Source organism: Myotis yumanensis, unplaced genomic scaffold (genome assembly GCF_028538775.1).
Source record: "Myotis yumanensis isolate MYYU_CA2020_CCGP unplaced genomic scaffold, mMyoYum1.0.hap1 SCAF_12, whole genome shotgun sequence".
Taxonomy (NCBI): Eukaryota; Metazoa; Chordata; class Mammalia; order Chiroptera; family Vespertilionidae; genus Myotis; species Myotis yumanensis.
The window spans coordinates 25027951-25049576 of NW_027223763.1; the positions used below are offsets into that span (position 1 = coordinate 25027951).

The 21626-nt window shown below is 44.6% G+C and overlaps 1 protein-coding gene across 3 annotated transcripts in view; it reads right to left on the reverse strand.

Moving 5' to 3' along the window:
- NR4A3 (nuclear receptor subfamily 4 group A member 3) overlaps positions 1-20534 on the reverse strand; it is a 32336-nt gene extending 11802 nt beyond the window's left edge. Inside the window, exons 1-6 of one of the 3 annotated variants that reach the window (XM_070431079.1) lie at positions 20368-20534; positions 19410-19481; positions 17147-18099; positions 13423-13552; positions 12802-12974; positions 1723-1922 (exon numbers count right to left, since the gene is read on the reverse strand). In XM_070431079.1, the coding sequence (XP_070287180.1) occupies positions 1723-1922; positions 12802-12974; positions 13423-13552; positions 17147-18097 (1454 nt within the window). In that variant the 5' untranslated portion in view covers positions 18098-18099; positions 19410-19481; positions 20368-20534. Of the gene's footprint in view, positions 1-1722; positions 1923-12801; positions 12975-13422; positions 13553-17146; positions 18100-18679; positions 18835-19409; positions 19482-20367 lie in introns of all 3 variants that reach the window. The other 2 variants (XM_070431077.1, XM_070431078.1) reach the window with 2 other exon arrangements.
- Between the last annotated feature and the right edge of the window lie 1092 nt (positions 20535-21626).

A 21626-nucleotide genomic window follows, 5' to 3' on the forward strand; every position in this document is an offset into this window, starting at 1 on the left:
TGCCCAAACACCCCTGATGAACACCCACCACCACTTGTCTGTGCTAACTTCCTGAGTGAGCACCAATCCCTGGGGAAGCTGCCAGGCCCTGCTGTGGGCTCACCTGCTTTCCACAGTGGGGCTCAGAGGGCTATTTCTAAATCTGTCCTGAGAGTGTATATCAGTCCATAAGTATCCCATACTTCTCTCATGAAAGGTGCCCTGGAACTTCTAGTTGAACATCACCATTCAGCCAGGGGGCTCTGGGCGCTCCCTTACTCTCTCTGGGTTTCCTTTTCCTTGTGTACAAACAGGAGTTCTAATAGCTACCTTCTAAGATTGTTGTGGGAATTAATAATATACAGGATCTGAAATCATGCACAATGCCTGGTATACAAGAGGAGTCTTAGGTGTAATTAATTCTGAATTCTATGTGGTCCTATCTTTAACCTTAGCCTTCCTTTAATTTTCAAATTGCTTTCCACATATTTATCTCTTTCAGCCTACTGCACTAACAAGTTAATATTTATAACTATGTCTCTTGGATGCATAGTTTCATTCATTCATTCATTCATTCACTAGTCAAGTATTTCTTGTGCACCACGTATGTGCCATTCCTAGAGCCAGGCACTGGAGGAAACTTGGTGACTAGAGCATGCATAGTGCTTGCCCACATGGAGTTAATCATTGACTTAATCCTATGCTGCCTGCCTAACAGATGATAGTCACATCCTTGGCTTGGCTCCTTCGTACAGCAGATTAGCTGTAATGATGCTAATTACTGGCACTCCCAGTTGTAATTCCCCTTGCCTCTGCCACAGATCCCTTCACAGAGGTACACAAGGACCTCTCAATCTCAGAGTTTAAAACCTGGACCTCAGACCACTGGCATCAGAATCACTGGAGCATGAGTTAAAATGCAGATTTGTGGGCTTCTTCTAAGACAAACCAATATAGCTGGGAATGAGGCATGGGAATCTGCACTTTAAACAAGAATTTCTGCTAACACAATATGAAATTGGAGGGGAGGGTAAGGAAGAGAATGAGGGGGGAGGGACATTCTTTCTCTATAATATTTGGTGAAATGTTGGTACCATCTCCTAAAATTACATAATGGCAAGGAAGCAAGGAATCTAAAATGTTACTCATGCTGAGATTCCAGGTCCCAGCTTTTTGGAAAAGAACTTCCGCTTGTGTTCAGTGTCACTGAGCATGAAAGGTTGAACCAAATCTTTTGATCTAGGAGCTATTCACTTGGAGTAAACACTGGGGGCTGAGAGGCAGTGGGCACTCTTTAGAGCTCCATCTGGTGTACTAGAACAGTGACTTGTAAATAGAAACCCATGAGGTAAATGCAATGTTCTCAACAAATACGTGCTCCCAGGAAATACCTTACGCACCATGGGACTCTATAGAATCCCAGAGTGTTGGCATTACAAGGAGCTTCAGATATCACCAAACCCAACCTCCTCATTTTACAAAGAAGGAAACTGAACTTCCGATGAGGCAAGGGACCTGCTCAGGGTCGTACAGCAAATCCATATTAGAACTGAGGGTAGAACCCAGGAGTCCTGGCTTCCAGTCCAATGCACTACCCACTACTCAGCTTTTTAATGCCTGATCGTATTTGATATTTCCTTCCTGAGCAACCTTCTCTCTGATGACTCATTTGCAAACACAGCAGGTTTCGACGTTCTTCAAAGGAAGGAGTGAACTGAAGGTAGATAAAATAATAGTAATTACCTGATGGAAAGTCTGAGAACAAACAGCTCCAAAAAGGCTGATTCTATAAGTAATGTCTGATCTTCTTTGGGGAGATCAGTAAATCCAGGGATCTTTTCTGCCCAGCTTCTGGATACGTCAATGGAGGCTGTCAGAAGGTTGTAGAACTGTTGTACATGCTCAGCATCTGTGCCTGCAGCGGCCTGGTCAGAGGGACAGTACTAGAATGCAAACCACAGGCAGAAACGTTATCTCAGTTCAACGGGGATGACAGCATCATTTGCAAATGGGCTCTCCCACGGCTGTCTAGACCTGAATCCTTACTTTCAGATCCCACAGTTGATAAAACCCTTTGCATTCACAGTCTCATCTGATTCTCACATGGCCCCATGATATAGAGTGAAGGTTGTTACCATTTAATAGACAAAGAAATTTGCTGAAGTCCCACCAGTGCAGTGGTTTTCAGTGCTGACTGCAATCATCTGGGGAGCTTTAAAAACACTCATGTCTGGGTCATCGCCACAGAGATTCTAATTTAACTGGCCTGGGTTGAGGACTGGTCATTGGTGATTCCCAAGGGCAGCCAGTGTTGAGAACCAATATCTCAGGGGTTTGTGTCTGAGTGAACCTCCAGCATCTACTGACTCCACTAAAGTACAGCTGCCTCCAAACAAGATACGTAATTAATCCATGGTTCTCAAAGCGTGGTCCCTGAACCAGCAGCATCAGCAACACCAGGGAATGTGCCAGACAGAACTAAGGAAGAGGAGAAGAGAATGATCTTCGCTTGCTGTAGATAGATTTCTGTGAGAGAAGACAAACCAGGAAGAGGAGCAGGGAGGGTGTCTCAGTGGCAGGGCCCAGGCGGCTGTGTGCCATCAGACTCAGGACTGTGGCTACTTAAATTAATGAAATTAAAATAAAAATTCAGTTCCTCAGTCACACCAGCCACATTTCAAGCTCAACAGCCACATGCGATAGAGAACATTTCCATCACTGCCAAACATTCTATTGAACAGAATTGATCTAGAAAGTCCCAGGAGAAGAAAGATACAAGTAGGAATAAAGTCTCTACCCAGCTTTTGGCTATTCTGGTAGTGTCAGGGTTTTGCCTGAATCACCAGAAGACAATCTTTCCTACTTCAGGCAAAAAGATTGATACAGCAAGGTAATTATCAAGGGACAATGAACAGCACAGACAGATCTGCACAACACGCATGTAAATATGCACATCATTTCCTTCGCACTAAGAGCTGCGGGTGCTTTTGCATCCCTTCTCTAGGTTAATCCTGCTGGGGTGTGGATTTTAATTCTCCTTTTACAAATGAGGACACTGAGGCCCAGAGAAGCCCAGAGAGTCTGAGAGTTTCCAACAGTGGTATAGCCGAGACTTCTGCGTGGCCTTGTGGTTTCCAGTCCCAGCTGTTGATATGTCTGATGTTACTAGCTGGTAGCCAATGATATAATTTTAAGAAAGCATTTTATTTTGCTCTAATGGGAGGTCTCCAGGTATGCATTCATTTGGTCCCATGTTTTGTCAGCAGCACAGTGACTGGCACCTGATTGACTCTCAGTCAGTAGTTGTTGAATACTCTTCGATGAAAGAAGAGTCAAGGGACCGCCTAGACTTGCCAAAATCTAGTGGTCGGCAAACTCATTAGTCAACAGAGCCAAACATCACAGTACAACGATTGGAATTTCTTTTGAGAGCCAAATTTTTTAAACTTAACCTATATAGGTAGGTCCATTGTTATTAACTTAATTCGGGTACTCCTAAGGCTTAGGAAGAGCCACACTCAAGGGGCCAAAGAGCCGCATGTGGCCCGCGAGCCGCAATTTGCCGACCCCGGAGCATCAGCCAATAAGCAGCCAGGTCCTTATTGTAGAACTACTTAGGTATGAGGAAATGAGGCACTTGTCTTAATTGGGCTTCCCCCCACCCTCCCACCCCACACACCCTTTTGTGCTTTCCCAAGGGGCATCATGAAGTAACAAAAGAAACATCGGACAAGGAGCCGAGCTACTTTAATCCTTGATTTGTCCAGGCCCCTTATTTGTGAAGCAGTGTAGCTGTGCTGCTTACTTTAGTTATCTGGGGCAAATGACTTCACTTTTCTGAGCTTCAGTTTTCCCCTCTGTAAAAGGGGGACAATGCCTTCCTCAATATTTTGTTGTGATGATCAAATGTGATAATATATGTGAAAGGCCTGACACGTGGAACATGTTTCACAAACGATGACAGTGATGCTACTGATAGAGGTTTTGATGCTTGAAACTCTCACTGTCCCTCAGCCTCCACATTTATAAAGTGGGAGAAGGTTTCTCCTTTTCAGCCCTGACTGTCTAGGATCCTGTAACATCAGGTCCAGTTCAGAGCCCTGGGTCATCCCACTCAATGCCCAGACTCTATGAAGCCCTGGATGGGCTTCTGTAATGGGTTCAATGAACCACGGGAGAAAGAACCAGTCTTCCTTCCTATGGATAGTCAAGGATGGCAGCCTGATCCTGGTGCCGGATACTTCCCACCACCTCCTTTCAGTTCACACTCTCTACATTCACTGCAGGAGAGTGGGAAAGGGGATTTTATTTTACTTTCTTACTTTCTCCTCTGATATTAACCTAATTCCACATGCTCTCCAAGGGCAGGATGAAAATCAGGGCAGGACCACCGTTAGAAAGCTGACAGCACTACATGTGAAACTCCCGAACGAGTGATAACATGGAGCAGAGGCAGCAGATCATGGGGTCCTCCTCCAGGCTCAGCCACTGACTTGCTGTGCAGCCCTAGACAAGTCACTTCACTTCTCTGGGCCTGTTTCTGCCTCTGAAGTAGGAAGTGACTGCCCTAGCTGACCCCTAAGATTCCTTCTGCCTCTTGCATAGGGCCATTTTTCTATTATTGATTTCTAGTTTAATTCCATTGTGGCTTGACGGCAGACATTGTGTGATTTCTTTTCTTTCTTTTTTAATTGTTAAGGTGTGTTTTATGGCCCAGACTATCAGCAATCCTGGTGAATGTTCCATGTGCTGGCTCTTGCATTCAATGATTCTAAATGCAGCTAATCACACAGGTATGAAGTTATTGCCTAGAATTTTTTTTTTTCTTTATTGATTAAGGCAGCGGTTCTCAACCTGTGGGTCGCGACCCCTTTGGCGGTCGAACGACCCTTTCACAGGGGTCGCCTAAGACCATCCTGCATATCAGATATTTATATTACGATTCATAACAGTAGCAACATTACGGTTATGAAGTAACAACGAAAATAATTTTATGGTTGGGTTACAACATGAGGAACTGTATTTAAAGGGCCAGAAGGTTGAGAACCACTGGATTAAGGTATTATATATGTGTCCTTATCCCTCTATTGCCCCTCTACTCCCCCATCCCTGCCCTCAACCCCTGGTGTCTGTGTCCATTGGTTAGGCTTATATGTATTGCCTAGAATTTGACCTTGATTCAGCATTGTTTTGCTTTAAAACAGTGAGTAAAATGGAGAGAAAAAGACTAAAGAATGCAAACTTCTTCCTGGGCATGGGACCTAACAGCTCCCTCTTGCACTGACTTCCCTGAAACCATGGCTCACAACTCAGTAATCTCTGTGCTTCCAATATTTGCTCACCATCCTCCAGAGCACTTAGCTTTCACCCAGGGTCCCCTGCAGGTCTCTGCCCCTGCTGGGCTCACATTTCACGCATCCTGCACACAGGGAAATGCAGCCCCTGCCTGCCCTGCATGTGCAGTTTTCCCTGATGAGGCCCAGCAAGGAGAAAAGCCAGTGGGCCTGGCATGCCAGGCTCCAGCCAGACCCTCTGGGCTTCACCTGTGGTGATTCTAGTCCAGTATTCTGGAGCCAAACTGGACTCAGCCTGTGCTACCAGTAACTTGGGGGTGAATGGAGGGTCAGCATCCAATGCTGAGGGAAAAGACAAACCAAGTATCCCCTCTACTGAATATAAGACTTAGAGAAACATAGCAAAACATTTTAGATTTTTTTCTCTGCCTGGCCTAGCACTTTATAAAAACCTCACCAAGGAATACTGGACCTGGAGTTGGAAGAACCAGATCCCCATTTCTGCTTGTGTGCTCCCCTGCATTACTCTCTCAGGGCCAAGCAGGTCTGGGGTTCACCAAAGGAAATTTAGAAATATTTGTTTATTGATCAAACATAGGTCAAATAGAGAAAGACTTTAGAAATGAATCCTAATTTTTTATTCTAGTCCATATGGATAATTGATCCATCAAAAATCTTTAGCTGTAACCAGTTTGGCTCTGGATAGAGTGGCCCGGGTTTGATTCCTGCCAAGGGCACATGCCTGGGTTGCAGGCTCCATCCCCAGTGGGGGGTGTGGCATGCAGGAGGCAGCCAATCAATGATTCTCTCTCATTATTGATGTTTCCATCTCTCTCTCCTTCTCCCTTTTTGAAATCAATAAAAAACTATTTTTAAAAATCAGGCTTTATAACTAGTCAAAGATACAGTATTACATTTACTGACATCTAATGGTGATTTCACTAAAGCACCTGGAATGAGAATCTAGAGCTACAAACAACAATGAAAGCTATTTAAACTGAAATGAGTCTACACATTTTATATGGCAATAATGTGGCTACACAGGTCAGATGTGAGGCAGAGCCTAGGCTTAAAATGAATTATTTGAATGGGAGCACCAGCTCTAAAAAAATTAGTAATATGATGCTGTCATAGCAATGTGGAATCTGGCATTTACTCTATCTCACTTATCAGTCCAGGCTAAACATGTAAAATATCCTAAGAACATTTCATCTCCCCTTACAATGTTACTTTTCCCTGGGTCTTTATATATTTTAGATGTGATCACTCTAGAAGCCAAACTATATATACATATTCTTAGGTTCTTACACTTTAAAAATTGGCAGTGAATATATTTCCCCCCATATTTATTCCTTTCTTATCTATTTAACTCCCCTTAAAACAAAACCAGAAACAAATAAACTGTCTTCCCTGCAACCACCCCCCATCCCCCCCCCCCCCCCCCCCCCCCGCCATGGCATCAGTTATTTGGTTACTTTCTCTTTCCTTCATGAAGGTAGGAGCATTTTTTTGTTTTGTTTTTTTTTAATCCTCACCTGAGGAGTGAGGATATTTTTTCCATTGCTTTTCAGATGGAAGGGAGGAAGGAGGGAGAGAGAGGGAGAGAGAAGAGAAACATCGATGTCAGAGAGACACATCGATTGGTTGCCTAGCACACACACACCCCTGGACTAGGGGTGGGGATCAAACCTAGGTATGTGCCCTTGACTTGGAATAGAACCTGTGACCCTCTGGTGTGTAGGCCGATGCTCTTACCACTGAGCAATTCTGGCCAGGGCAGGAGTGTTTCTTTCTTTCTTTTTCTTTTTCTTTTTTTTTTGGTTAATCCTCATCCAAGGATATTTTTCCACTGATTTTTATGGAGAGTGGAAGAGAGAGGGAAAGTCAGAGAGAAACATCAATGTGAGAGAAACACACCGATCGGTTGCCTCCTGCATAAGCCCTGACCAGGGCCTGGGCCGCGGATGAGCCTGCAACCAAGGTACGTGCCCTTGACCGGAATCGAACCCAGAACCCTTCGGTCCCAGGCCAACGCTCTATCTACAGAGCCAAACCGGCTAGGGCGCAGGAGAGTTTCTTATTCAATAATGTGTTCATTGCTCTAGAACAGTGCCTGACACCCACGAGTCATTCAATACATATCAATTAAATAAATTAATTGCTTTCTTGAAAATTTATATCTCTGTTGCTCATTCCTTCTCAGCCCAAGAAAAGCTGGAAAATGGGAGATTCAAGATAAAATTGTCCTTATTAAATTATATTGGTGGTTCTCAAATTTTAGTATGCCAATGAATCATCTAAGGTGCTTGTTAAAATATAGATTTCTGCCTGCCTTGTCCCTCCCCCCAATTCCGACACAGTAGGCCTGGGCGTGGCCTGGGAACCTGCATTTTAAGCAAATCCCCTGGCTCTTTCTGAGTGAGGCTGTCTGGGCACCACACTTTGGGAAATGCTGACCTGTACCCACAGTGAAGTTACAGCAGGCATGCCGATCAGGGAATGAGAAGGCTGGAAGGGGTCATGGGAGTGCCCTTAGTCCAATCTCCTCACCATTCAGATGAGGAGACAGGCCCACAGAGGGGCAGGAACTGGCCTGAAATCATCTAATGACTTGGCAATTTGGAGGATCTCTTGAAGAGCCTCTCTCTGCAGAGTTTTCAGGCTGTTTCCTTGGTTAGGTCTAACATGTGTTAGCCATGTTGTTTCTCAAGCTATCTTGGTAACATACTTAAATGCCATTTGCTGGTGCCTGGTATTTTATCTGAGCAATATCTCTTGTTTTGGCGTCTGTTACTATACTAAGTGACACCAATTACCAGAAAACGTCGTAGTTTGCTGAAAAAATACTTGAAATGACCAGCTAATGAGGACGTTAAGTTTATTTTCTCGTTAGTAATTATGCAGGCTCTGAAGCCAAGCCCAGTATCTATATATACTTGTATTGCTAAATTAAAAGCAACTGTGGGGTAGAGAATAGCAACATTTCAAGAAGAAACAAATCAAATGTGACATGTTTTGACTGCACTGATATACAATGATCTGAGCTCGGTTTTAAAGGAGAGAAGTTTGGCCCAAAGGAAATGAGGAGGTCCCAGAGCCAGGAACGCTTCGCAAAGCGAGGCGCTCGCTTTCTGGCCTCTGAAACATTCGTTCCCTCTGTGACTTGGAACACAACTCCTCCACCTCCTTTTCCCACAAATGAGGAAAATCACTCACTTACAACCTTAAAGGCGCGAATGGTGGTACAAGGAGATTAGAACACACCTGTCTGGCAAATATCTCCTCGTTTCTCTATTAGCCTGATTCACTGAGCGGGGAGCTGGTCCCTTTTATAAATTGTTTACATCAAATCAACTGTCTCTGACTCAAACCTGACAGGGCACATTCTTATTAAAAATGTAATAAATTATGAATACACACTACTGCTGTTATCGGCTACTGCTGAAGAGTGGAATTAGGCAGGAACAAATAAAGGCACTCTCATTTTTCACTTCTAAATGGTTTGCTTTTTAAAAAATGAATGGGTATATATTACTATTATTGTAATTTTTAAAAAATTAAATAAAGCTTCTTTAAAAACAAAACAAAAACACACACCTAGTTAAATTGCCACTGAGTAGAAGTGGCAGTATTGTGAAATAGAAACATGTATTCAAATACCTTGAATGATGAGATTTGGATCTAGGCCACACTCTGCCACTGACCTTAGACGAGTCACTTAACCCCCTGGAAGCCTGTATTGACTCCTCTGAAAATATGGGGGTTGGATTAGATGATCTGATCTCAAGGTCACCTCCAGTTGTATAAACTTATAAATATAAAACTTTAAGGAGAAGGTATTATGAAAATTGAGTTTCAATTGATGACATTCTTTTTTTTAATCCTCACCCGAGGTTATGTTTTCGAGAGAGGAAGGGAGAGACAGAGAGAGAAACATCGATCAGTTGCCTCCCGTACATATCCGACCAGGGACTGAAACCACAACCTAGGTATGTGCCCTGCCCGGGACTAGAACCCGCAACCTTTTGGTGTATGGGACAACGCTCCTACCAACCAGGGCTGAGTGACATTCTTAAGAAACTCACCCAAACCATAAATTATATCACAGGAAGCTGGGACTTAAGTAGTAGGCACTCAATAAATTAATTTTGCTTCATTCATTTTAGGTTAATTATTTTTAGAGAACAAAGCACGTTCAATCTTGTTAAGTAACAAGTTACTTAACAACACATACGTGTATATGTATATGTATATATAATCACTTGCATTTAGGGACAATAAGGTAAACCCCCAGAATCATAAAACCTTAGAATTGGAGGAACTTAATAAAATCCAAAATAAACTCTCTGCTAGTGAGAAATCCTGTTACGTGCTCCCCTTAGTTACTTGTGTGATGATCACACGCCCTTGTCTTCAGTGTGAGCTGAAAGGGGCCCCTTCCCTCCCCCTCTAGATCTATCCTTGGAAGCAACAGTCCTCTTTGCCACAGAGCAACAGAGTGACCTAATCCTGCCAAACCTTCTCCCTTCCTACCTATTGCACATATACTGCCATTTCATCCAATCATCCCTTACAAGTTTCCAGAAATAGTATGTCCACATCCCTCTCAAACCCCAGCTTGGAATTAGCCTCAACCCTGAAGTGTGGTCTGACAGGACAGAGCCCATGTACCACCCCCAACTTGGTCCTGGTACCATACTGCTGCAGCCTAAGGTGATTTAGCATCTCTCTCTTCTACTACATGTCCTCTGTTGGTTCCTAATAAGTGTATACACTCCCAAGATCTTCTTCACATGAACGACTGATGGGCCAAGGCCCTCCCATGTTTTAAAATTCTAAATGCTTAGCTTCACATTTATTTTTGTTAACTTTCTTCGTGATGGTTTCAGCCCATCTTGTTCCAACCTGTCGAAATCACTCTGAATGTTGATACTGACATCCATCATATTAGCGATCCCTCCCAGCTTTCTGTCATCTGCAAATGTGATCAGCATGCCTTCTCTGCCTTCATCCAAGTTTTTGATGAAAACTCACTGTATTTTTTAAAAAGTCTTTTAATTTATTGATTTGGGTCCAATTTTTGATAATTTTGTAAAGCTATCTAAAAGCAGAAGAATCCAAGCTATGAGGCTCAACCTGATTCCAAAACAATGCAATTAAAATAAATATGCTTTACAAAATTGAGCCAGGCCCCAAAGGTAGTATCAGTATAATCTAGACTCTGGCATGGTCAATCCGCTATTTTGGACAAAACTAACAATTAAATTGGATAAATGTTTGTTGATGAAGATGATGACTCTAGTCTAACACACTGAATGGTGCAGAGGCAAGCAAACAAGCTGGATTGATTTTTCCGTGTGGAGACAGTTCCCAGCTGGGACAACTCGAAGAGCTGGGGAGGGTTTGCCACTGAATAACTGAATAGTCCACAAAGACCAATAATTGGATAATTTGGGGCCAAAAAAAAATCACTTGTGGAGCCTAAATTCTCTGGATTGACCACCAAAAGTGATTTCAAATATCCTGGAATAATGACACACTGTGTTATGTAGCCTCAGTGTGGGTAGTATGAAATAGCTTCATAGATCCAGAAAAATTGCATGAGAGGAGACCAAAGTTCCTCTAGGGAGGAGGTCTTTATTCCAGAATGCTGTTCCAGCACCCTCTCTCACTGAAACCAGAGGTGCAGTAACGCTTGGTATTAGGAGCACAGACTTTGGGGTCCAATACACTTGGCTTCTAATTCTATTTTTGATGCACATTAGCTTTGTGACCTTGGGCAAATCAGTCCTTTAGACTTTCTCAGTTTTAATCTCATCTGTGAAATAGAGATCATAACACTTACCTTCCTGGTATTGCTACATGGCACCTGACACGTGAAGTGTTCACACTCAGAACATTCAACAAATGGTAGGGAGGGCACTGTGCTAAAGCTTTGACAAGTATCATCTTATTTAATCTTCACAAATCCCAGGAAGTAGATATTATAATTATTATTCCATAACACCAATGAGGAAGCGGAGTCACTAAGAGGTTTAAGCAGTTGCTTAAGGCCATCCAGCTACTAAACGATGGTGTTGGGATTTTAATCTAGGGACCTGCATGGGTCCAAAGCCTGAGCCCTTAACCACTGCATTATTATGCTAGACTATTTTTTGAGGCTTGACTTCAAGAGATGCTACTTGTAATCAGAATAAGAGTCCTCAACCTTTGGTGCTAACAATCTGCCATGCTTCTCCTATGAAGTCTTGTGATCAGGTGCAGAGAGGAGGCTTCCCAGCCCATAATGAGGGTAGGGATGAGGGAAGGAGGATCAAAGTGGGTGTACTGATCATAGCACTGCAACCTAAAAGGAGAGCACATACTGGGCACACTCACACACTCTTTCCCAGCTGTTCAACCAGAAGTTTGAAATACTGATTAGACCTGGGCAGGGAAATCTGGTAGGAGCTGCCAAGCCAGACCAACCAATTGGGGATCCCTGGACTGGTCTCTCTTTGATTTGTATGCAAACTGTGTTTCTCAGTTTTCTTGTCTTAGAGTGAGGGTAACTATCCCTACAGTTCATGATTCTTTAAGTGGTTAAATGAGACAATGAACCACAATGTCTAGCATGCAGCAATTGCCCAATAATTATGATCTTTTTTTCTTCCTTCCCATCTTTGGTGAGACTCAGTCTTACTAGAAGTTTGCTTTTCCAAGTCTTTTAAAAAGCTGCCTTAGAGTCATATTTATACATTTGCTTGGAAAATCCTTTCTTGTGGTGGTTCTCTTTGTTATCCAAATTTATGGCAATTTTCAGAATTCAAACTGATGGCATTTTACTACATCCATATGAAATAGAAATGTTGAGATATTTTGGTTGACTAAAATAACAATACTGGTAATCACTTATGGTCTTCAAATGTTTTCTCAACCATCTTTCCTGTGTGGCTGGTGATCAAAACATCCCTCTGAGGTTAAATATTGTAATCATGTCCACTGTAGGGATGAAAAAGCCAAGGGCATGAGCCAGGTGACACAGCTAGGAAGCAGCAGAAGTGGTGTTCCTTCCCAGTCCTCCTGATGTCAAGGCCAGAGCTTGCTCCTCTCTATCAATGGTCTAATCCCTCGAATAAGCAGCAGATCAATCAATGCCAATGCAGTTGGGTAAACTGCTTAAGGATAACTTAAAGCTCAATATGAAAAAAACAGTAGTCACTTTGTCTAAACCACGAAAGAAATCTGCAAATTGTAATTCACCTGTGCAGATTTTCATTGGCACAACCACCAGGAATCCCGCAACAATGGGTATGACAGATGCAGCACTGTCAAGACCATTTGTTAAGGGATTCAGAGACCCAATAAGGCAAAATTATTTGGTTCAATGGATGCACTGGAATTGCGAAATGAAGTGAGAAATATAGAAAAGGTATGAAAACTGTTTAGCACACTGGCAGGCACAAAGCCAACCAACCAACTCTTATTACTAGTATCATGAGTAGAGACCCTGATCATTCATTCAAAAGCAGGACATTATAAAACTTACTCTGGAATAATCAAGTTCTCTGGGCGTTGAGTCTGTTAAAGCTCGGACAAGGGCATTCATCATACAGCTCGGAGGAGAAGGTGGAGAGGGCTGGGAAGGTTCCTGCTGTAATGGGCTCTTTGGTTTTGAAGGCAGCCGACCTCTCCTCCCCTTCAGACTATCTGTACGGACAACTGATGGCAAGGGAAAAAGAGAAAGACTGTCTTCAAAGATATTCATGAATAGCCATAAATCACAAAAAGGAATTAAAACAGTTGAGCAATCATTAATGCGACCAACCATTTAAAAGTGGCAATAAGTTTGGAATAATATTCACACAACGATTCAATGAGAGTTGAAACAAGCAGCATAAAAGCCACTCCATACTTATATTTGGTAATGAATTAGTCCTAAAAGTCTCCTTAAATAGAACAGAGATGTATGTACACAAGCTCTCTATTGATTTTGAGAAATTAGAATTGAAAAGTAGTCCTCGGCTATTTTTAAATGTAAACATACACTGTAACAACAAAATGTTGGAAGAAAAGGAAAATTCACCATTCTAATGTAAATATTAGCATTTTTTCAGTGATATCTGAGAACACATATAAACAAGTTGGATAAAAAGCATTATATTCATACCTTCTTTAACCATCCCAACACTGAGACACTTCTGAAAACGACAGTATTGACATCGGTTTCGACGTCTCTTGTCTACAGGGCAGTTTTTATTTGCCAGGCAAACATATTTTGCATTTTTCTGCACCGTTCTCTGAGAAAATACAATACAGAGATAGTCAACTAATAGTTTCTGGAAAGAGGTAGAACCTGACAAGATGTATTTTAATTACAATGTGAAAAGCGACAGTGCAATTCGTATAATTAGATAAATTTAATTTCCTAACACGCTAGCCTGCAGGAAAAACAATTTTATTAGTGTTAGCTGCTGACAATGAAAATCATCTCAGATTGTTCTGAAGCAAGTCTCAGGAGACATCCAAGTCTGAATGATAAAATCATATCTGAAATTACCAGGTCAACATATCATACCTTGGAGGATTAGATTATCTCCACTTTTAATATCCCTCTGGGAACAATTTTCTACTTGTTCCACTCCCCTGATTATTGCTGACCTTATTAAAATAAAATCAAAATTATCTGGGATGTACTTTGTTGGCTATCACTTTTGTAAGTCAAATATTACAGTAACTGGCTTTGTTTCCCAATAGAGATGAAATCATAAAAAGCAAAAATAAGGATTTATCTAGTTAAAATATATAGAAAATAATGTTTAAGTGCCCCCAGAATCCCTTAATCAGCCGTTGTAGTTTATCTTTAAAAGGGTAAATGGCCATTTTTTTATATTTAAAATTAAAATCTTAAAATTGGACACTAAAAACCACTATCACATCCAAGAAAGGAATAAAGAAAAACCAAAACAAAAAGAAACGAGAAAGAAAGGAATATGAGAGCCATATATTTTCAATTAAAATTCCCATTGATTGGTTATTTCATAAATGACTATTGACATAGACATCAAAATAGCCACATTGTAAAACATACTTCATAAAACTTGGACTTGGATATAAAATAATGCTGTATTCTTCAGAATCACATGTAATTTAAAAATGGCACGTGGAGAAATAATTGAGCATAATTTTATGCTCCAAATATAAGGGAGGCTTTTTTAAAAACCCCACAAAAAGCACGTGTGCAACTGGATGTGGGTATTTACCACTTAGGGTAAAATCATTCAGAAATTACCTGAATCTATACAATTCCAAATAGAGCAGAAAGTTGAAATTTATTTGATTAAGCCTAAAAAAGAAAAGAAATCTGGGTAATTTGGGGTTGGTAATCTATTTCTTGCCCAAAATTCTAGGCTTATTTTCAATCTTTACTTTCAGCAATTCTCAGCCCTCATTTACCAGCATTCACCCTATCATCTTTTAATTTCACTTTAGGAGATCATTTTGCTGACATAAAACTTAAAAAAAATCTAACAAAGCCAGATACATTTCCCCTGCGTTTGTAGGTGATGTTAGTTTAAAATGTAAAAATTCCAAAAACACAAACATGCTTCTCAGTTTCCAGCATTTAAATTCTCAGCACTCTTTAAGGGTAGGAAACTGGTGTTTCCTGAATGAAGTTCTCTTCATCGAACATGCAGTCATTTCTAAAACTCTTATTTCTTGCCATTGTCCTCAAGGTTATATGCCAATTTGAGTGCTTGGCAGCATTTTGCTCCAGGTATACATTTTTCCAATAACCTGAAACCTTTCCCACAGTCATGTGCGCCTGCACAGTTTAAGGACAAGGAGAGATCGTTACAGTTCAATCACTGAATTCCATCATTAACTGCATTTCATGTCACATTTTTAAAGAATTCAATTTAATGGTAGAAAGCCACTGGGTAAAACCTGCTCCCATTCCCTTAATTAACAGATCTGTGGGATGGTTCTCTCCCATTCCTACCCCCCGCCCTTTCAAATATAGATTTGTTTTCAAGGGATTGCTGCAGAAAAGGAACCCTGTTGGGGAACACTTAATTGACATTTCTAGACTAGGGATATATTACCACTCCTGTATTTTGGTCAACTCTCAATTATTCAGGGATGGTTATATTTGAAGTTACTTGCACTTCTCTTAATTGTTTTTCTTCCTTTCCCCCTTTTTGGCTACCTGTTTCACTGCCCTTCAGCATTTCCACTGAAATGATGTAAAAATCAATTTGTGAAAGGAATGCAGTTCCTTGAAAGCAGCCCTGGTAAAGCTTGAGTAGTTAAGACTAAAAAAAGGGCTAACCTGGGGGCTCTACATTTAAAATATCATAATCCTGTACATGCCTTCGGTATGGCTGCAAAGTCTTTCCATAAGCCTTTTCTCACTTTTCCGCAGAATGTAATTAATCACATGATTTCTACTCCCAGATCAAAAGTAACCGTTGCTTGTGGGTATGATAACCAATACACAGACACATGCATTTTTATAAATACTTGGTAGTTTTGACTTAGAATGAACTATTGGTTTTTTTTTATGGCCCTTTAAAGTTTATAAAATGCTTTCATAATTGTTTTATCCCATTTAATTCTCACAGCCCTTCCCTGAATTTTATCCACCTGATAGGGAAACTGAGGCCTAGAAAGAAGTATCATGCCCAATGTCATACAATTGGTAGGTGGCAGATCAAGGCCTCCTATTTGAGTGTTCTCCAAATCCCGCCTGCTCCCAGATACATCCTGTTGGCCCCCTAAATCCTATTACCCAATCAGCATCCAGCTTCCCCTTTTCCTCCACCCTGCCCAGCATGTAGGCTAGGGAGTGATTATTGTGGGAGACCATTTGTGGGTTTGCAAATGCCTGAGATCATGGCCAGGGGAGTGGGGACTGGGGAAAGTGGCACAGAATTAACTGTCTGAAGAAGCGGGGAGTCAATAGCAAAAGCAGAGCAGCAAGAGGACAAGGCCTCTTTCCCCTGAGTGTTATAAAGAGCACCGAACTCAAGAGTCACCATGTGCGGATAAATCACTGTTTACAGGCTACCCAAGGCTTCATTTCTCTTGGCTTCAGCTTCCTCGTGGGTAACATAGGTGAGGCTGAAGACCCTCCTGTAGAATTCTCCTTTGGGTCTATGAGATCATGAACAACTTCCACACGTGGTATTGTGTGTGGCTCAGAGGTGGAGTGAATTGGTGAAACCCCAGCTCCTCTCTTCTATGAAGGGAGCTGTCCCAAACCGCATCTAGTCAGTGGCCTGCTCTGCAGCTGCAGAGGCGTGAAGGCCATGTGCACTTTGGGGTCATGCAAACATGAGCTGGCATCCTGTCTCCCTCTCCCTCTCTGAGTGTGTGTCCTGGGCAGTTGAATAACCTTTCCAAGTCTCCATCGCCTCATTTATGAAACATGGGTAATTAAGATCTACCTTCAAGACATTTAATAAAAACAGCTAGTAAGTGGCCAGAATCCAGTCTCAGGTCTGTCTGATTCAACAGTCCTAGCTCTTACTATGAAGATGACATGAGATACCGATGTCCATGGCCTGGCACACAAACCCTTCTCCTCGGGATGGACAGGGGAGAAAAGCAATTAGGTTTTTGCACGTTTGAGATCACAGATCCCTTTGAGAATCTGCTGAGAGCTTCCCCCAGAAAAATGATCCTCAAATCCATCTGGGGCGGCCTCCTGTAATGGACTTCAAGGTCAGCCACCCTGAGAAAATGGACGTGAAGGTGCTAGGCTACAGGAACGCAGAGTTCAACAATTACACCTCTCAAATCGGGAAGGACCCACTGATGTGCTCACTTGAGCGGGTGGCTGAGGAGGCTGGCTGCGGAGGGAGGGGCGCCAGGAGGCGGCGTGCGCTCACCTTGAAGAAGCCCTTGCAGCCCTCGCAGGTGCGAACGCCGTAGTGCTGGCAGGCAGCGTTGTCCCCGCACACCGCGCAGGTGCCCTCGCCCGAGGAGGAGCTCCGGATGGGCGGCGACGGCAGGCTGGGGCTCTCCCCGAGCAGGCTGGACGCGGTGGGGGAGGCCGTGAGGTTGAGCGGCGGGAAGGCCAGCGCGGCTGCCCTCTTGGGCAGCGGCAGCCCGTAGGGGTGGCCCTCGAGGGCGGGGGCCTGGCTGCCCGCGGCGGCGGCGGCTCCCAGCGACAGGCTGAGCGCGGCGGCTGCCGTCGGGTCGTAGCTGAGATGGTGGCCGCCAGCCGGGCTGGGCGCGGGCGGGTGCGGCGGCGAGGGCTTGAAGTGGAAGAGCGGGAAGCGCGCGCCGGACAACGCCTTCATCGGCGGGTCGAGCAGCGGGCCGGGCGCGATGCAGCCCTGCGCCGAGGGCAGCGCGTCGTCCCACAGCGCCCCCGCCTGCGGGGGGAAGCCCGGCGTGGTGGGCGTGGACGGCGGGGACTGCTTGAAGTACATGGAAGTGCTGGGCAGCACCTCGTCCTCCGGTCCGGAGGAGGGCGGAATGGATGGCTCTGGCTGCGGCTGTTGCTGGTGATGGTGGTGGTGATGGTGGTGGTGGGGGTGATGGTGATAGCTGTGCGGGTGGCCCTCCTCCACCTTGATCAAGGGTCGCGGCCCAGGCGGCTGCATTTGGTACTGGCAGGAGGGCTTGAATTCGTAGTTGGAGTAGCCCTCCACGAAGGTACTGAAGCTGGGCAGGGATGTGGTGGCCCTGGCCGTGATCTCGGTGCTGCCGAGGTCCATGGTCAGCTTGGCGCAGTCGGGATTCATGATCTCCGCTGTGTACTCTGAGCTGTAGGTCTGCGCTGCATAACTGGAACCTGGAGGCGGAGGGCTATACTGGGCTTGCACGCAGGGCATATCTGCAGGGACAGGGCAAAGGGTCTTTCAGAAGTAAGTCCGCACTCTTTCCTAGCATGGCTCTTTAATCTAGGCCTAGGAAACGGAGAGGAAGTGACATCCTTTTCTCCTCCTGGTAGCACAGATCTAAAGCCCAGTGTTTCCTTCCTTCCTTCCTTCCTTCGCTGGGAAGAAAGCTGAATCCCTTACAGACTGTCAAAGGGCCTACAGGATGCCAAAACCCAGCCTCCTGGGGACCTCTGTGCCCACCTTTCTTCCCTTGCTTTGTCCTCCACCAGATCTGGGAAATGTGATGTCTTCTCTCATAGGCCCAATGATGTTTTTAAGTTAATTGGAGTGACTTCAGCCACTAGTTGGGGGGGGAGGGTGGGGGGAGGGTGCATAAAGAAAGCCAGTGAATGCCTTGTTGGTTTATTTGGGGGGGGGGGGGGGGAAGAGGTCACTGGTCCCCCAAGTCACACACATTGATTTATAAATTCTATGAGTTAGTAAAAAAAAAAAAAGGTGTCCTACATGGGACTTACTGGCCAAGGGAAACAGTGACATGCTAACATTTTATAAATACCAACTAAGGGTACCCACACATATTGTGGTCGCTTTTTCTTCCACCCCCTTCCCACTCTTCCAGACAGGGCCAGCAGCCTGCACAAACTGGACCCCTGCTGATGACTTCAGCCAGCTAGGTGGTGAGGTGGGAAAGTAGGCCCAGGAAATGGACTGGGGGGAGTTTGCACCATCTGCAAAGAAAAAGATCAGCAGCTGCAACAAAACACTCACCAAACCTGCTCTCTGCCATATACTATATATATATATATATATATATATATATATATATATATATACACACACACGCACTTTTCCTCAATTCTGACTAATAAAATACATCAGTGGCTGTTTTATGACATTATAGCTGTCATAATAGGCGAGTTAGTTTACATATTATCTTATGACAGAATAATTAGGACCCCTACAAACAGAAAGCAGTTTCTTAATATGTTTTGTTTCTCTGCCAGTTTGACTATATTGAGCCCAGCAAAGCGACTGGTACCCAGGGTGCTTACTTATTGTTCAGAGAGGTTGAGCTGGACGAGAGGGCCCTGAGAATGATTGGATCTAATGAATAACTTATCTGATGATTTCCCTTTCTTTATGGCGAAATATAAGTGGTAAAATGGGCAATTTCTGGTGGTTGGTTTTTTTTCTGAACCAAAGGAAAACCAGGTGCTTAATGTCTATTTGGAGCCTATGGTATAAAATGTGTGACTAACAGAAGAGTGAGTACATCACACTTCCTCTGATATCTTTCTCTTACCCACATTTCCAAATCTGATTGAGTCATGGGTGTATGGGATGAAATCTTGACTTGAAAAAATGTGATGAGGGCCTGTTGGAAGAAGCAGTGGTGAGCAGAGGCCAGTTCAAGCCTTTATTTTTCAAACAGGGCCTTAAAAACACTCCCTAGTTTGAAGTTAAAGGATTACTTATCCTGCTTTGCAGTTGTTGGGGTGAAATGAAAGACTAGTCATTTAAAAGAAAGAACACTGCCTGTGGTTTCATCTCTTCTCCTTCTCCCTTTAGACCTCTAGGATTTCCCTATTAGTCATTCTTCCTTGCCAATCTCTGCCTATTGCTCTTGTGTCTTTCTGTGTTTTCCAGCTAGACCGTGAGCTTGCTGGGACTGAGTTCTATTTATCTGCATATCTTTGGTGCCTACACAGGCCTGGCACCTGGTATCTCTCTGACAAATGCATAAAGAGGTGTTACAAGCCAAGCCTGCAATCCTTACTTTTGCCAACTTAAATGGACTCCTTGGGTTTCAGGTCAAATGCTTTTTCTCTTTCCCTCTGAGCTTCAAGAATCCACACTTCTGCACCCAAGTGATTTGGATTTTATATAAACAAAAATACTCTATCTATTGCTCTAAGTGACCCCATACTTCTTAAATGAATAAGCTGCATGTAAAGGAAGAGCAAAAGTGAAGACATTAGAAGTAAAATATCCAAATCTATGGTGTATTTGCATTTTTCTTAGGACAAATACTTTTGAGAAATGCAATGCTTAATTTAATCTGGCTGCTTCGCTCGGTAGCAACAGGGTGTGGTATCCAGAGGAGCTTCCTGCAAAGAAGCCACCTGTGCTGTGAAATGCGCAGCCAGCAGGCACTGTCTTGGCCGCTGGGCACAGTCGACCACCTTGCCGGCTGGTAGTGTGGCTCCCCCACCCACCTCTCCCAGGAGGGTTGGAATAAGGGGTCGTGCCTTCAGACCTACCTGGAGGATATCTTGCGCGCTGAATGGTGGGGCTGTGGGTCTCTCCAGCGGAGGCTGAGAGTGAAGGAGGCGGAGACGTATGACTAGGCGAAGCGGCCGCGGTGCTGCCCAGCTCCGCTGAGGGTCCAGTCTCAGGGCCGGGGCTTGCCGGGCTGCGTTCTTCCGCAGTGGGCTCTGCGGGCACCCGGAGAGAGAACAAAGGTCACAGTAAGTCCAGGCGGAGTTACCGGGGGCCTGGGCTGGGCGTATTGGGAGTTGGTGGAGGCCTCTAGAAATGCTACGTTAATGACAAAAAATTCTAAGGTGCCTGGAGTCCTGAAACAAGCAGCATCACACCACCTTGGGGTCGCCGAGGAAAGGTTGTCTCTACCAGCCGCGCTCACCGCCCTTTTGTGGCACCCGAACCCAGGCTAAAATAGCGAAGCCTGACATCGCCCAGAAATCGATCCTCTGCCCCCCACAATTGGTGCCGAGCTCACGAAGTCAGGAAAACCGAAGAAAACAGTGGAGGAAAGAGTCCCGCCCAAATTCGGAGGGAGGGGGTCAGTGAGTGTGCACGAGGGGGAAAAAGTCATTTTCCAATTCCACCCGCTTCCACCTCCTCACAGACAAATGCACACGCTGCACAGGAAATGCACAAGGTCCGGAACGAATGCGTGAATGCCCCGAGGAATTAAGAAAGTCAGCTTTTCATTCTAAATGCTAATGGAGCTTTGCGTCCATTAGCCGCGAGTTTCGGGGGCCAGGGGTCAAGCAAACAAAAGGGCCCAGTGAAAATAGGCCCGCGCTGGCAGCCAGGCGAGAAGGCGGATGGCGTTTACAGCCGAGGGGGCGGTCGGAGGGAGGCCCCCTGCACCCAGCGGGCGGCATCCTTGAGGGTGGGCGACTTCTAGGCTCTGGACCACCGGGCGGCCCGGAGGGGGCACACGCGGAGGGCGCCAGCGCGGCTCCCGGCCCAGCGTCTCAGCGCAGAGCCTCGGCGAAACTTTGTAGCTGGAAGCACAGCTCCCCGGGCCTGGAGGAAGGATTCCACTGCCGCCAACTCCGGCCTATAGCGCCACCTTTGTCCCGACCCACTCACAGCTGAATGGGAGGCAACGTGGAGCCAAAAATAAACAAAACCCCCCCAATCCTCGCGGGTGCGCGGGCTGCGAGAGGGTCGTGCAAGTTTCATTGCCTGCAGCCTCTACGCCCATGGCTTCCCTGAGGAAGGAGAGGTACTTGGAGTCTTCAGGTCCGGGAAGCCCTCGAAAGCCAGG